The 16,858-nt window shown below is 37.7% G+C and overlaps 1 protein-coding gene across 1 annotated transcript in view; it reads left to right on the forward strand.

The window, feature by feature from the left end:
- LOC117214668 (RNA polymerase II elongation factor Ell) overlaps positions 1-14,600 on the forward strand; it is a 147,747-nt gene extending 133,147 nt beyond the window's left edge. Inside the window, exons 3-10 of the mRNA XM_033460880.1 lie at positions 4,981-5,105; positions 6,848-6,964; positions 10,197-10,436; positions 10,988-11,058; positions 11,143-11,349; positions 12,615-13,521; positions 13,887-14,064; positions 14,177-14,600. Coding sequence (XP_033316771.1) covers positions 4,981-5,105; positions 6,848-6,964; positions 10,197-10,436; positions 10,988-11,058; positions 11,143-11,349; positions 12,615-13,521; positions 13,887-14,064; positions 14,177-14,395 — 2,064 coding nt within the window. The 3' untranslated portion in view covers positions 14,396-14,600. The remainder of the gene's footprint in view (positions 1-4,980; positions 5,106-6,847; positions 6,965-10,196; positions 10,437-10,987; positions 11,059-11,142; positions 11,350-12,614; positions 13,522-13,886; positions 14,065-14,176) is intronic.
- The last annotated feature ends 2,258 nt before the right edge of the window (positions 14,601-16,858 follow it).

Consider the following 16,858-nt stretch of genomic DNA (forward strand, 5'->3'; position numbering starts at 1 on the left):
ATCGTGGAAACCGAGACGGTGTGGTTACATTATCGAAAGCGAATAATATCGCTTGAACTCGCTTGCACGGTCATGTCATACCGACAAACGTTTCGCAACGGTTACCATCCGCCTGGTTGGTTAAATTTTCGGCACGAGTTTTCGCGTTCTGCGCATGCGTGATACCGGTCAGCCTTTTACGCTCGAGTTTCGTATCTACGAAACGTTCTTCCAACGATTTCATCCGCGAAGGTTGCCCTCCTTCATTGTGCATAGTTCTTCTGTCATAGACGTAATTACAGATACACTTGCCACTACTAATGTAACACGATAAACGTTCTCTTACAGAGAAATTAAAATATATCGAAGAAAAATGAAAGATTCTAAATTATAGAACATCGTTTCGTTTTTGCTGAAAAAAGAGGAATCTATACAGAGATCGTTTCTCCTCTATGTCTTTCAACTTGCGAGTTAATTGTCAGGTTGAACGCGTCATCCGAAAAGTAATCGGTCCGCTGACCGATTTACTTCCAAATGTCAAGAGGCGTTCCGCGCGCAACGAGAGAAAAAAAGAAAGGATTTCGTAGGAATCGAGGAAGAGAAAGGAACAGCCAGGGGTGAAATTGGGTAGGGGGTAGAGGAGTGGGAGACGCGCAGGGGCAGAGGTACAACCATGGACGTTGCGAAATAGTCGGTCGTGCTCGACTGACTTTCGATGAAATTCAATCGGGGAAAAAGCTGCGCAGATCTCTCGTCTGCATGTACCGACGGAGGAGAAGTTAATTCTCGAAAGCATGGAAACCGGGTTTCTTATCTGGCGGTAGTGAATACATCGCGTGAATGAATCGGGTATAAAAATGAACTATAGAAAGTAAAAAGCGATGCAAATAAGAACTCTATACGTAGTCCAATTTGAATTTACATGGACAACTTTAAAACTTGCTTATCGACGTATTTAACGCGTATTTAGATTCGTTCTTTTAGTAATCATAGACCGAATTCATTCTAATTCCTTCTACAAAATTTGATATTAATATTTAAATCGCGTATCGTAAATGTGTTAAGGCAAGTTACTTTATCGCACAATATAGCGAAAAACAGGCACTGTTCTGTACTTGTTGTTCTAGTTTCTATACTTTCCTTTAAATGATTCGAATTCTACTAAATCCACTTTAGGCTTACATTTATTTGTATTGGTTAAAGGGGAATGGATTCCTGATCTCGTTTTCGTCATAGGCCTGAATATGGACAAATGTGTCTGCTCTCTGTCGTCGTCATCGCGATGCAAATAGTCCTTATAGCACGAATCCGACAAGATATAGACTCGATAGTTGTCGATGTATGTACGTTGTTCCCGTACCGAAGGAGACTTCTGTTACCATAAACGTCAAAATGTTTCCGCGAACGGATTTGCACGGGCTTCGTGCCGGGCCATTTGCCATTTCCACGTTCGATGCACACCGGATACGATAATGTTCATCGCATCCTCCGCTGCATGTCTGAAACAAAATTTCACCGCAGTAACCTCTATACGGCTCTATTCGCTTTTATACTACAACCCGTTTACACGAATTTTAATCGTACGATTCATCGTTGATACGAAGCGAAGGAATTTTTTTCTTCATCGACTACCGTTTTGCCGATCGTTATTTACGCGTCATCGCGCAACTGACAAAATATTATTGCGAAACATCTCGTTCTGAACGACGTCGAACCACGAAGTGCTGGCGTAGTACTTTGTCAGAATGATACTTTTATACGTTGCAGTATCTCGAAAAAGCTTAGGTATCTTCGAGACGATACTATACGATGCTCGATCGACCCTGGGAACGTGATTGTTAATTGATGAGCGTGTCTGATGACCTCGTGACACATGGGAAATCTTCAAGCGAGACTGCACTTAGTAGCAGATGTATGGAATTTTTTATGGGAGAATGGAATTTTAATTTTGTGGAATTTGATAGTAAACGAAGGAGGACCTGTTTTGATAATAGTATCGTCATTTGATAAAAGCAATCTTTGAATAATCTAAATTACTGCTTATATTCCAACTATATTTACCACTGCCTTAAGGAAAGTTCCTATAAATATATGGACAAAAAGTGATCTTGTAGTATGTGATTATAATTTGCTAATCGTTACGAATTAATGAACTTGTATTCGTTACGAAGACAAAATATTTATTGATGTTCTATCCATTAACGCTTTCGTTATACAGAAGCTTCTAATTAGATTTACGACGTTGGTGATCATATGCAAAAATAAACACTCTAGTTCTATGAATGCAATTACCATCTATTACCGACAGTGTTCGTTACCTACCGATACTGCAGACACCATTCATGAAACAAAACAACGCATAGCTAATCAATAAACATTTCGTTAGAGACTAAAATTGAAATTATCAAAACTGTTTCCTGTTGAGGTTTAATCTCGGAATAGAGAGAGAGGAAATGCGTGGATGAATGTATAACAGAAATATATTTAAGTAATTTTAAGTATTAGTACAATGCGTTACTTTACAAAAGAGCTCCGAAGCCATGGGTCTATAGGTATTTGTATAATTACGAAAAAACTGATCTTTCTGTACCTCGCTGCACCACTTGTTTCTAGAAAAGACTATGAGGCTGAGAGGCCCTTCGAATTAATTTAGTGCTAAACAATACTCAGTGGTTTCGGAGACTGAGAAAATTGAACACTTGAGAAGATATGAAGTTTTCCTTGAAGTAAGACCCACTTCGACATTTGCAATCCTTACCTCGACTATTATTATCTATATCTATTACTATAATGTATCCTATCGACCAAGTTCAACTTTACGTTCGCAATTTCGAAGATACTGTAGCTCGCAACCTAACCTACTGTAGCTAGCACCTAACCTAACAAATTCTTATGGGCATATTATACGCGTGATACAAAACATCTTGAAACGTTATTAACGCCAGAGTGAAACACGACCAATCATGGCTATATCAATTCGAAGACGTTCGTAGGGTATAGAGGTCATAACACGTATCTCGGAAATATATTTAGCAAAAAATTACTACGTGATAGTAATATAATAGTGGCCTTAGACGTACAATACTGTTCAAATAACTTGCGAAGTTTATACTGGCAATAAATAATTCGTAACTCCTACATACATTTTCAGATTGGTTTCGAATTTTACCAATACGATTGCCATAGTCTCGTTTCGTTGTGGCGCTAATCGATTTTCAGAATGTTTCGCGTAACGTGCGTGATATATGCGTAAAAAGTTTCTGAAAGTATTCAAACAATTTCGTGAACGAGCGCGCTCGGCACCAATTTTTCTTGCTCGTTTCTGCGATCAATCGGGACGGCTGACGGATAACGATCTAAGATAGGCTGTTCGACAATTACGCGTCGTCAGTTGCGACCATCACTCTGATATCGTAATTGATGCATACGGACCGAGCGAGGTTAAATTACACACATCGCTGCGTAATCGTTAGCGTTACACGCTAATTCTCCAAATTCCACGGCCGCTTCGTTTACGTTCGTGTCGTTCCAATTTCGCCACGTTTATCGCTACTCGTAGCTGGCGAATAGACGCGTCCATACGCGCGCTGACTGAATGCAAGGCTGAACGAGCTTGAAATTATCGCAGCACGCCGATACCGCGCACAGAGCGCACCTTTGTTATCTGTCGAAATTATGGTCGCGCGGGAACCGCGTTAAAAGCCGGCCAAACGATGTCCACTGGAGCTTAATCGTGGATGGTTAGGTGTAATTTGACAGGGTGCTTCTAATCAACGTTATTCCATCAATTTACGTAACGAGAGAACGTGTTTCAGTGGAAAATCTGAATGCTGCTTTGTGTAGCGTGTGTTACGTCGAAAAAGATGTTAATCGCATATAATTTATAGCTTATACGTGATTCGCTGTAAATTATGTTTGATCCACATCCTGATTGTATAATTAAAGATATTGAAATAACCGTTTTCGGATAACTTGATAATATTGGAATTACTTTACTACGGAGTACAGTAACGCTATGCATAGCGCGTTCCTTCGTAACGCAGTTTCGTATAATGTCACGCTGATAGTCCGTAGTTCGTGTAATGGTCGGTCCTCGCTGGCCTTGCTATTTGCGAACGTGTTCTTGAGCATTTAAGTATACTTTTATGACCACTGCTGACGAACACTGGTAGTTAAGATTCCCGAACCCCAACGAACACAATGGTATCCGGTGAGGTATATTTCTGAGCGCTGTGCGTACGCCAAGGATAAACGAGGAAAGTAGTCAATGCGAGTGAGCTAGTATTGGTAGTCAGGTCAATTTTTACCTCTAGAATTAAGACGAAAGGTAATACAAATATAGTCGTGTTTGGTACACGACTCGTCGCACGCGCCTCAATCATCCCAATAAAATTCTCTCGTAATGACATAATAAAAACATAAAAAGAGTTATATTTCTCTCATTCCGATAATTATTGGGAAACCTGTTCGTCAAGAGTCCACGATCTCTAGCGATCGGACCACTGCTGTTTGTATCTAATATAGAAAATGAAAATAAGTTAATCGTTTCTCCTTAATTCAGCCTCGTTCTATCGTTACGTGTTTATTACCCAATTTTCGCGCAATATTGAGATACAGGAAAAGATGTATAAAAGGAGACCAAACGAAACACACGATACGAGATTAAAGCGCGTAACGCGAGTAACGACAACAGGACCAACGTATAAAACGTTGCCTCGAGGAACATTAGATCCTACTCATACAGATCTTATTTAAAAGCTTAGACAGACAGACAGATAAACAGATAGATAGGTAAGTGGAGATACATATGCTTGTACATTGTACAGTTTCATGTAACCGGCAGATATAGATAGCTGTCGCTGGTATAGGAACATGAGAATACTATATGGTTGGTCGTGTCACCTACACACCAAGTACTGCACCATAAGCTGTTTCATAAGTTAATACGACCTTATTAGCGGAATAAAGGCACACGAATAACCAGTGGCTTTCTGATTACAGCAACTCTCCTTTCCACCTACCCAATCCAACCATGGATCCACAGGGTTTACGTTTAGCCTGTCTGGCAATCAAGACATCGAGGGTCCTCAGGGTAGTTTCGAGTGCATCCAACAAACGAGCCCTAAGTAAGTATAGTCTATCTATAATCTATGTAATGTATAGTCAATCGGAAAAATCACCTTGTTATCGTTTCTGAATCTACCCGTTAAATAAAAGTAACGGGGTAGCTAGCCAGATCGAGTGAACTGAACAGATTCAAACTCGATTTTCTCGAAAATGAAGCTTCACGTGAAAACAAAAGTCGCCTTCTTCTCGATTCTATTATTACAGTTCCGGAAATTTTATACAGGGTGGTTGGTAACTGGTGGTACAGGCGGAAAAAAGAAGTCGAAAATATAGAATAAAAAATATGGAATAAAAATTTATAGAATAAAAAAAAAAAAACGTCAATCGAGACAACGATCTACAGTGAGATCCGTTATAACGAGACGCGATAAAGTGCACGCGTACCGAGCGAAAATTCAAAGTCGATTTTCTCGAAAACAAAGCCTCAAACGAAAAATTTTTATTCTATATTTTCGACTTCTTTTTTCGCCTAGAATCATCCCCTTTCCGCTCGTACCACCAGTTACCAACCACCCTGTATAATTCACGCGGATTTCGACTTGATACGTATATGACGTCGGTAAAATGATCGCAGCTGACGCTAATCTGTGGCCTTGTCGGAAAAACGGGACGCAATAATAGTAAACTGTAACAGAATACATAGTTTTTTTTTATTATTATTATTTAGTTTGTACTTTAGAATTTGTCCAGCTGGACATTCGGTAAATTTTTCTAGCTTAATTGCTAAATAACATGTGGATGGCTACCAACAGCGGGATACCATCTTCGAGTTTGTCTACTTCTTTAGTGAGGTCAGTGACATGCAGCATACATGACATAGTTGCATACCACAAACTATTACTTGTTTTGTCGTAGAACTTAATGGGCACGTTACTTACACGCGATCATTGTATAAATACGGCAGAGTTTTTCTTCTATAATATTCCTATAACGTATAATTATCGATATACGATATTTACGTGTGTGATTTTGATAGAGAGATTTTGAAATTGGTTTAAATTTAACGTTACCATAATGCTTGGAATTGAAATGGGTATACATCTGTTTATAATCGCGTTCGATCCGATGTTCCATGAATGAAACATTTTCTCGATAATTGAAAACTGTCCTTCGAACGTATGATTAGTCTTACTTTCGTGAACTTTATGCCACAGATAAAGCGACAGACGAAGATGAAATAGCGTAAGAATTAATTCGGATTTACTCTCTGCAACCGCGTGATAATATTTCTTATTCCTTCCATCGGTCTTCAACCACCTTTATTCTTACCGTATCTTGTCAGTTAGAAAATTAAATCTCTGTCAGACAATATATCAGCTTCATAGAACCAACGCTAATCTCTAACAATCCCGAAGGAAGATCTATTTCCTGACGGATAATGTATCAAATCCATGAAGCTAAAATTCATTTTTAATTCCGAAAGATATTACGCATCCTCTAAATTACCAAGAGAAGAAACGATCTTAAATTTTCTATTCGGTGGATAAAGTTGGTCTGTAACTTTGGCAAGAATTATATATAGAGGGAAAACCAATCTCAAATTTCATCGCGTAACCATCTGCTCGTGGGAGGATCAAATCGATTCCCACTGCTCGAATCTAGAGACTGCACGTCTTTCAAACGCGTGGCACATTTTCAAGACACGGGAAACGGCGTGGAAAAAAGAAAAGAGAAAAACGGCGTCGAGACTCGTTCTAGCGACTTATCGGTCTCTTTATGGTGTTCCATTTTTCCTGTGCAGGAATCTGGAGAGTCTTGGCGCATTGCGGTGTAAAATGCGAATACAAGCGAATGACGATGTGTACGAGACAACCAGGCATCGGATGGCCGTTGCCGAAGAGAATAACAAGAACAAATGGTAAGTCACCCCTTGAAAAGATACGGACGTCGAAGGCTCGACTTCATCGATCCTCCATGGAGGTCGATTTTTCTTCCATGAGTTCGTTATCGAGTTCGCGCACGGTTCCATTCCTTTCTATGCTTGCTCGTTCTATTTTTCGAGTGGTTTCTGTGTCATATTCGTATGCACTTCACCTTGCTAAGTAAGTCGACCCTCGTCCCAAATCACGTTATTTCTAGGTCCATCGTTCATGACAATTCGTACGATTCTCGAATTAAATTCGATATCAGTTTAGTTTATTCGTTATCGTTTGCACGATGTTCGTTGATAATTACAGAGAACGAGGAGGGAAGTAGCGGGAATTGTAGAGTTACATAAGCCAATCTTCATTTTACAAGAGACATTATCGTGTAAGATGTAACCAAAGAACGAAAAAGAAAAGATCATTGGGATTGTAAGACAATGGACGGATATCGTGCAGGCAGATTAGTTAATTTGTTTAACAGCGTAACGGTCAAGGTTAAAAAAGCCCCGCAAGTGCGACTTAGGTCCGAAATCTTTGGTATCCGTCGCTGTGGATGAAACTTATTACGTACATGGATATACTGTGTGATACACGGTTTACATAAACGAGTCGTGTAACAAGATATTGCGAATAGCGGATTTCTATTTTAATGATTCTTCTTGTCAGTATATTTAAACGATAGAGGGAAGATTCATTTCGAATACAAAAATGTCCTAATATACAGGGTGGTTGGTAACTGGTGGTACGAGCGGAAAGGGGGTGATTCTACGCGAAAAAAGAGGTCGAAAATGTAGAATACAAATTTTTCGTTCGAGGCTTTGTTGTCGAGAAAATCGACTTTGAATTTTCGCTCGGTACGCGTGCGCTACGTTATAACGGATCTCACTGTAGATCGTTGTCTCGATGGAAAAATTAAAAGAAAAATTTGTATTCTATATTTTCGACTTGTTTTTTCACGTAAAATCACCCCCTTTCCGCTTGTACCACCAGTTACCAACCACTCTGTATATTTAATTTCCCATTCATCAATATGTCGCATCGTTTTTGTATATTCACATGTGCAAGAAGTAAAATCCACTTCGCTGCAATTAATTCGATTACTTTTATTAGCTTTAAATTTTGTAGGTATAGAAATTGCCGTTTAAGAGTAACCAAAATAATAAAAATAATAAATAAAATTTGGCTCCGATAGATGAAATTCTGATAAATAAAATCCCATCGTAGGAACGTAGAAAAGAGGAAAAGAAAAAAGAATAACCCGAAGCATTGCATTGTTTGGACCAGTTGCATTCTCTATAGTTGTCTAGTGGTAGCACCGGTTACATAATTCCGCGTTTAAGAGCAAAGCTGATAATGGGTTTTCCCGGTGATGGCTTGCGTCAGAAAGGAAAATCGATTAATCACTTTCCTCGCGGAAAGACGATTCCTGTAGATTAGAGCTGGACATTGGGTGGGAAACTGGCGTCAACCAGAACCTTGTCTACTGACGTCAAGCGTGGGTTGGTTAGGTGTCGACGTTAAGAGATAGAAATGATCTCGTTAACCGATACGATATACGGTAAAATATTCCAGTCGTTTATATTATCGATCATATTATACGAAGCAATTTATGCTGATTATATTATGCGAACTACTTGCAATTAGCCGATCTTCCAATACGGTGGATTCTATCCTTTAAAGTAAAAAATATGATAGTAAAAGTGCAAAACAATCTAAGATACTAAACACTGAAAATGTAAATGTCACAGAGAATAATAGAATCATAGCTGTGCTATACATACATAGCTTGAATTAACCCTTTGATCCCTATGGACGCATATATGCGTTTGCCAATTTTTTCCACCTCCCTCGCCCTTGAGATTATTTCATTAGTGTAAGAGACGATACGCGTGCATTTCTTAGTAACGACAATGAACAAAAAAAAAAAAAAATGAGAATCTGTTTATTTTCTGTATACTTCTGTATATTCGCGGAGATTATAATTGCGATTAATATGTCTTTACACTCCGTTGTCGCTATCGTGGCGACATTATAAGTGAAACTAACAAGTCCGTTATCGCCGCCGTGGTGATATTCTAAATGAGATGAACAGCTCCGTTGTCGTTGCCGTGGCGACATTCTAAGTACGATTGTAAGTAGTCTCGGAGTAACTGGCAGCCCATAGTAAAAATGATTCGGAGTTTCTGGTGGGTCATCGGGATACCCGGTGTGCAAATGGATATTATAGCAGTGCCGTATATAAATTATTAATTTTTATTAAGAAAAAGTATTTGGTCCCCAACGCGGATAACTTTCACCGGGAGTATTCAGTAATTTATTCGAACGTTGAATACTAGCAGTTCTTTTTTGCCAAAATAAGACTCTCATATAATCAATAATTCTTGTAAATATAGAGATATCGATTTTTTTGTAAATTCCATGAGCTTAGATTTATATCAAACACGTTATACGCACGAAATAAGCTGTTTTATTAAATAGAAGTCTATTAAATGAAACGTTCTGAAATAGCTACATGCCAACTATGAAACGTTCCTTGAATATTTCATTGATCAATCACTTTCCTCTGTCATAGAAAAATTCTTCACTCTGTATATTAAGATGACGGTACGATATTACTACGGTACCTAATCACTGCGGCAAAAGGTTTTTCAGGACCATCGATATACAGCAGGGACGCGCTATTAACGCCGTAATGATTTCAAACTGGAAATGACAGTGGAAAAACGTGGGCATTTTACGACCATTATTTTTCTTCTCTTTCGTTTAACAACCGTAGACGGTTATGCTTGCATAGTTTCGTATATAGTACTTTCTATTATGAATATTTAATGTACCGGGGAACTAGTTTATTCACGATGTAGGGGACTATCAATCATTTTATCAACTTGGTAAATCATGCAAATTATGGGAAAGTAAGGTAGAACTATCGGAACGTAAGTTATATCGTGTATCATTTCGAAAATAAGAATTCATTCACGTTACGAAAGACCATACTTTCATTTATTCCTTTCGATCTTCTTCGTCTCTTAACAACAATGCTTTCGAACATTGCGAGTTATAATAACAAATTCTAAGATTGTAAATAATCTCGTATACCATACTCTTATATATTATTCTCGTATAAAAAACATCACTTACTCACTAATATCGTATGATATAATATTAAAAATAGTAGTAATATTTATCAGCATACCCCTTATCGTTCTTCGTTTTATTTTCCACCAGCACCAGAGTTATCAAGCCAAATGGGCCGGACATCGGGCGCAAAGTAAAGGTGAAAACTACCGGAAGAACTATACCATCTCCATCACCATTGAATTCGAGGTATCGGGAATCGACGAGCATTCCAACTTCCGTTAGTCAGCCTAGACTGTCTTCCTCTTACAAGACTACTGTCAATAATCAACCAGCAGCTCGAAATCAACCGGAGAAGAAAGTCTCTGAGATCATGCGTAGGCCACTCAAGTAAGTTTCGATTAGACCGTATAATCGTACCTTGAAGAACGTGTAATCATTGTTTACTTTCATAACGATAAAACAGAGAACGAAACAAGAAAGATTTAAGAAAACTAAAAATATTTGAAGAGCACGCAAGGACATGACGTTATTCCCTTTATTTTGATATCGCTTGGTAGCAAAAACACTTGCAGAGAAAACAATTTGTTTGCTGCAACTGGTACAGGTCTTTTAAAAATACGCGATAAGTCTGTGAAATTTTGTAAACAATAACAAGAATATATATCATGTTGTAGTAACAATATTTTTACTGTTTTATTCGACCGTTGAATTAAATAGTTTTAGTAATAATTCTAAATTCTATCATAAATATTTTGTGCATTTCAAGACTGTTTATTATATTCTGTCCGTGTGTTCTTCATTTAGAAATACGGTCGTAAAAGTTCGATAAAAGAACGAAAACAAAGTAAAGTTTGTAAGATAAATAGCTTAAGATAAAAGTCTAAATAATCATCTAAGTATCCATTAGTTCTAACGAACATTTTGTTTTCTGTTTACAGAGAAAGGCTTATCCATCTTCTTGCTTTGAGGCCATACAAAAAGCCAGAGTTGTATGATCGTATAAACAGAGGTAAGAATATAAACGAAAAATACAAACTTAAGATTATCCATCAAATTTTTGGCGCAAATTAATTAATTGATATCTTATTTTCAGAGGGCATCAAAGATCGAGAACGTACCGCCATGCCGATGATTCTGAAACAAGTAGCTTTCATGAGGGATAACACGTATCATCTGCATAGATACGTCTGGAATGACGTGCTAGAAGATTGGCCTTATTACACAGAACAGGAAAAGACCATGTTGAAAAGAAGAAAACCTCAAAATCTAACGCCTCCTGGTTCTAGCGATGGATCCAGCGGTACGATACATTTTCACGGATTAAATCTTTATCTCGCCGAATATTCATTGCGACAGAGCAACATGAAAGTCTAATTATATTTCACATTCATTCGGGAACAATTGTCAGTACATAGATACTTTTATTCACTTGTTAAAAGATTTAAAGCTAATGACGATGAAATTGGCAAATCGACAAAAATATTTTTCCAAACGTACTCGAACAATAACATATAATGGTCTTCTTTTATATCAATGAGTAGACTTAGATGAGTATACATTGTTTACATATACATTGTTTACATTATATACATTGTTTACAGTATACATTGTTTATATACATATAGATGCGTAGACATTGTTTACAGTATACATTGTTTGTATACATATAGATGAGTAGACCTTGTTTACAGTATACATTGTTTGTATACATATAGATGAGTAGACCTTGTTTACAGTATACATTGTTTGTATACATATAGATGAGTAGACCTTGTTTACAGTATACATTGTTTGTATACATATAGATGAGTAGACCTTGTTTACAGTATACATTGTTTGTATACATATAGATGAGTAGACATTGTTTACAGTATAGTAGAAATCTTACACACACTCTCTTTGGTGTTTGATCTCTACTAAGTTATCTATTATAATATGATTTAAACAGAAAACAATGGTTACTTAACATGAACTTAATGCAGTAATATGATTATAACTAATACAACTTAATTTTAATGTTATTGGGAAATTTGAATGTGTAAAGATATACAGGATAAAAAATATAAAAAATATTCAAAGTTAATTATAATATTTGGAGAATGACGCAAGTCTGTGTTTGGATTTCATTGCATTTCTTGTTTTCATAAAAATTTAAATCTATGTAAATATTATGCAGTGTATTAATCCATTAGCATATTAATTTTTTCACACCGAAAGTTCCTGTGAATCGTATTTTTCCGACCAAAATTGCTATTTATTGCTATAGCGTCATGATTTTGTGTTTTGAGAGACAATCGTATGATGAGTAGCACTTTCACGCCTACGTTTCTGTGAATATCACAGTCCACTTTCTCAGAATACACCTGCGACAGTTTCTTTTGAAAAACCAAGTCATAGCATTCATCCATCGTCGTAAAAGCTTTAAATCTAAAATGTTACCATAGTATTGACAATAATTTCGAAGAATTGTTCCAACAATCTATTCATACATGCTAACGCGTTAACAATAATCCAGATAAAATACAGAATAACATATTGAATGTACATTATCGATTATGATTACAGGCAGTGGACAATCTCCTAATTCCACTCATCCAGGTTCACCGCCTGCGATCACAGCACCTCCGCCCTCGTTGTTGGGCAACAAGCGACCAGGATATTATCAGGGTAATGATGGATTACCGACAAAAAGACCACGGATATCGCATTATAGGAAGTCAGAATTGAATTCTGGATCGTCGAATGTCGGGGAGAATGGAAGGACGGCTGGTAGTGGTGGAAATAGTAACAGTGTTAGTGTCGTTTCCAGTGCAGCCGGTGGTAGTAGTGCGAATGGTGGCAGTGGTGGTAACAACGGTGGTGTAATTGACGGCTGGGATCAACGGCAGCATCAGCGTGATCGTCGTGGCGATTATCGACCCGAAAGAACAGCGAACAGTGATGTGCTACGAGGTGGCAGCTATGGCCATGGAAAAGCGTGCTTGACGCCAACCAGTGATAGTGAAGAGACCAACCAACAGCACGGTCATCGGGACGGGAACACCGGAACGTCTGCGAGCAATGTCGCTAACAACGTGACCACTGGCCATAGTAGTGTAGCTCATAATAATTCTTTGAGCAGCAGTCGTCATCATCATGGAAAGACTGCAACGCTTGGTGCCGAAGAGAGTGCCGGTACGGCTGTGGATTGCGTGGCTCGTTCGATGCCGAGTGCCGCGAGTGACGGTGGTAGTGCAAGTAGTTATAGTGGTAGTTCGAATGGAATACTCGCCGACAGGAGAGATAGAAGCGACAGGAACGATAGGGGACGCGTTGGCGACAGGGATCGTGACCCCAGAAAGAAGAATAACGGAACAGCCGCTAACTCGTATAACGAGTTAATCGTACCTAACTATGACACCACTGAACATAATCCTGACAGTCTTCACTTAGAGGAGAGTCCTAAATCATCGGAGTATCCGGACTACCTCACGTGAGTATCTTCGAAATTAATAAAATTTAATAAAATAACCAGTAAGATTCTTCCTGCGATTTTGTCTCCGTTATTGTTAATTACGATATGTTGTAGCGCTCATTAATATGGATATCTATTTATTGTAAAAAAAAAAAAAAAATAACACGATCTGCACGCTTTGTGATCTAGAGAAAGACTCGTCATCGTGGCTCCATAGTTGTCTTGATATTAATTATTTATTCTTTCTCTATAATATACACCCTTACATTCATATGTTACGATAATGGAGATAAAGCAGTGCAGTTTTCAGCAGTTGTGAAGCTTAATTTGGATCTTACTAAGCAAAATATACCTCGGTGTACTTACGCTCGAATTTCTTACAGGTATTATACGACAATAAGCAGTACGGAACAGAGAAGACGTTATAAGGCGGAATTTAATGCAGATTATGAAGAATATCGAAGGCTACATACTCAAGTGGCGAAAGTATCTAAACGATTTGTACAGCTTCAAGATCGTTTGAAACAAGAAGAAGCTTTAGGCAATTGGGAAGAATATCAGGTACCGTATCGCATGTAAATAATATACAAGACACAATGATACTGTATCACAAGAAGCATTGTTACAATGGAAGATCTAACAATTTTATTTATATCTGTTTTATGTTTTACAGGAAATAAGGCAGCAAATTTTCGATGAGTATAACGAAACCAAAAGCAATCCTAAGCATAAGGAAACGAAATGCCGTTTTCATTACTTGCATGAAAAGCTAAGCCACATCAAGCGGCTGGTATTGGAATATGATACGCAGAACTGTGGTGGCATGGTGACTAGCAGCAGCAACGTAGATGGTAGCAACGACATGAAGGAAATGGATAGTTTGCACTACTGACACAAACTGAAAAGGCCGCTTTTTACTCTCTACCTTTTTTCGGTTGTCGGTATGCTATTATCTTCAGTGTCGAAGAATTTGCATTTTCTCGGCATGTTCCAAGGCTGATCTAAAACGGTCCACATGGTTCCTGAGTTGTATCGCCGAAAACAAAGTCAAGTACTCTCTGAACCGGGGTTGCGAGGATATATATATATAGGATATATATTATAGATATATATATATATTATAGATATATATATTATAGATATATATATATTTATATATAAACTCGCACATCACGAAGAACCTTCAATGCTGTTGTTGAAAAAATTTGCGTGTAAGTCGAGGATCTCTCTTCTGTAACTGATTTGTGCGCGCGACTGTGATGATCTCTTCGACTTACGTTGTGTGATCGTGAGCGATCATCGGGATACGCTTGCGTGCTACTTCGACCAATGGTAACCAGATTGATAAAGGATCTTTTTAACGACAATCGGTACAATTTGAAGGGAAAGAAGAAGTATAAGAATAATGAAAATAAAAGAAGAAAAAGCCAGAGTCCATCCGAGGAGGGAGAGAGAAAGAGAGAGGGAGAGAGAGAGAGAGAGAGAACAGTGAGGAAAAAGGGCATTCGCGGAGAACTAGATATTATGCGTGAACTGAAAGAGCACAGACACGTTTTTTCTTGAGAAGAAAGAACTCTGTCCTCCAATGGAAGATAGGAAGAAGAAGAATAGGGGAAAAAGCGAAGAAAGAAGATAATTGAGAAAAAAGTAATTAACTCTATATAATAAGTTACTTACCGTGCGCATGTCCAGGTGCGCACTTCCAGGTGTGTCGTCCAATTTAACATTAGATTAAAAACAAAAAGAAAAGATCGACAGTGCGAATGCGAGAACAGGGTCCAAAAGGTAGTAAATGGCTTATCACGTGCCACGTCCTGAGGACACTGCGTTTCTTTTTCCGTTGGAAGGGAAAAGGAAAGGAGGCTAGCACAGAGACTGTCCACGAGCTGCCGCGAATCGTATATATGATCTGCTGCTCGCCATTTTCTTTCTTTCTTTCTTTTTTGTTCTCTTTGTTCCTCCATTTCTGATTATCTTTTTTTTGTGTCTTTCTTTTCATCTTATTTCTTTGTTCTCATTTGTCTTGTTAGAGAAAGAACAAAGGGAATCCTTAACTTTTTCCGCTAAGAGAGAGAGACTATGTTATATGCATCGTAAGGTTAGGACGATTCTTTGTTACCTCCTCGTTCTCTTTTTTGTTCCTTCACCATACGGCCCATTTCTTATATCAGGGACTCGGTCGGTGTAACTTGACTTAATAGGCAAAAGAATGACATAACTTGGGAATCTATCTTATAACAATTAAAACGAAAAAAAAAAAAAAATAAACGTACTAAAACAAAAGAGAGGAAGGATGAGAATACGTTAAGCACTCTTCTTAGAATTATCTGCCATAAAGTGATATAAGAAAATGAATAAACCAATCACGTGCGGTTAGCTATGGCCGCACTTTGCGCTTCAGATATCCACAAAACAAGCAGGACTAAAGTTTAGGGAAATGAGAATGATACGAAGTATAAAACTGGCTTCGTTCCTTCCAAATCACGCGATCGCTCGTAGTGATTCCAGTTGTGTGTATCGTTATGCTAGGATACATCCGTTTTATACGATTTCATAACTGTTGTTAGTCATTGAAAGGCAGATGGTGCGGAGCCATCACCGATATGAAATAAAAAATATTTAACAAACGGCAAATTAAAAATCCCCCCCACCCCAAAAAGAGTAAAAGTAAATTATAAATGAAATAAGAAGAAAAACGGTAAGATCGAAATATTAAAAACGAACAAGTATCATATAGTAATAATTAATCGTCGTCAGCGATAAATATAATATACAGTGCGTTGTACAGTATACGCCAATTTATTATACGTACGAATGAATACCTTCTTCGTATAATTATTATTATTATTATTATGACAGATACTATTAATATAATTATTGATGCTATTACTACTATTATTGTTCGGATAGTTAGAAAGATAGATACAATTCGAAACCTTCGTTGGAGAACCTGCAGTTACTGAACGAAGGTATCAAAGAAAGATATTACATATATCAAGCCAATTTCAATTTTCCATTGAATATGTAACGAAAGTTTATGATGTTAATGTTTCTAATATCCTTTTGTCTGTTTACTATGATATCATTTTAAACGCATAAATACGATGAAAGAATCTTGCATAGTAATTTTAAACGTATCCCCTTTCATTCTCATTCTTTTGTCTCTTTTTTTTTCCTTTAAGACGATTTGTATATAAGGTGTGTGTCTTTCTACTTCACACTTGCTTTGTTTCACATTAAATAAACATTTGCAGTTATTTGCGAGTGTTTTGTGATAGGAGGTGAAGAAAGTGAAAGACGGTGATAAAGAGGAAGGGAACTTGGCTCGTATTAATTCGATATATTGCGCATATAT

This window comes from Bombus bifarius, unplaced genomic scaffold (assembly GCF_011952205.1).
Source record: "Bombus bifarius isolate JDL3187 unplaced genomic scaffold, Bbif_JDL3187 scf7180000009243, whole genome shotgun sequence".
Lineage (NCBI taxonomy): Eukaryota > Metazoa > Arthropoda > Insecta > Hymenoptera > Apidae > Bombus > Bombus bifarius.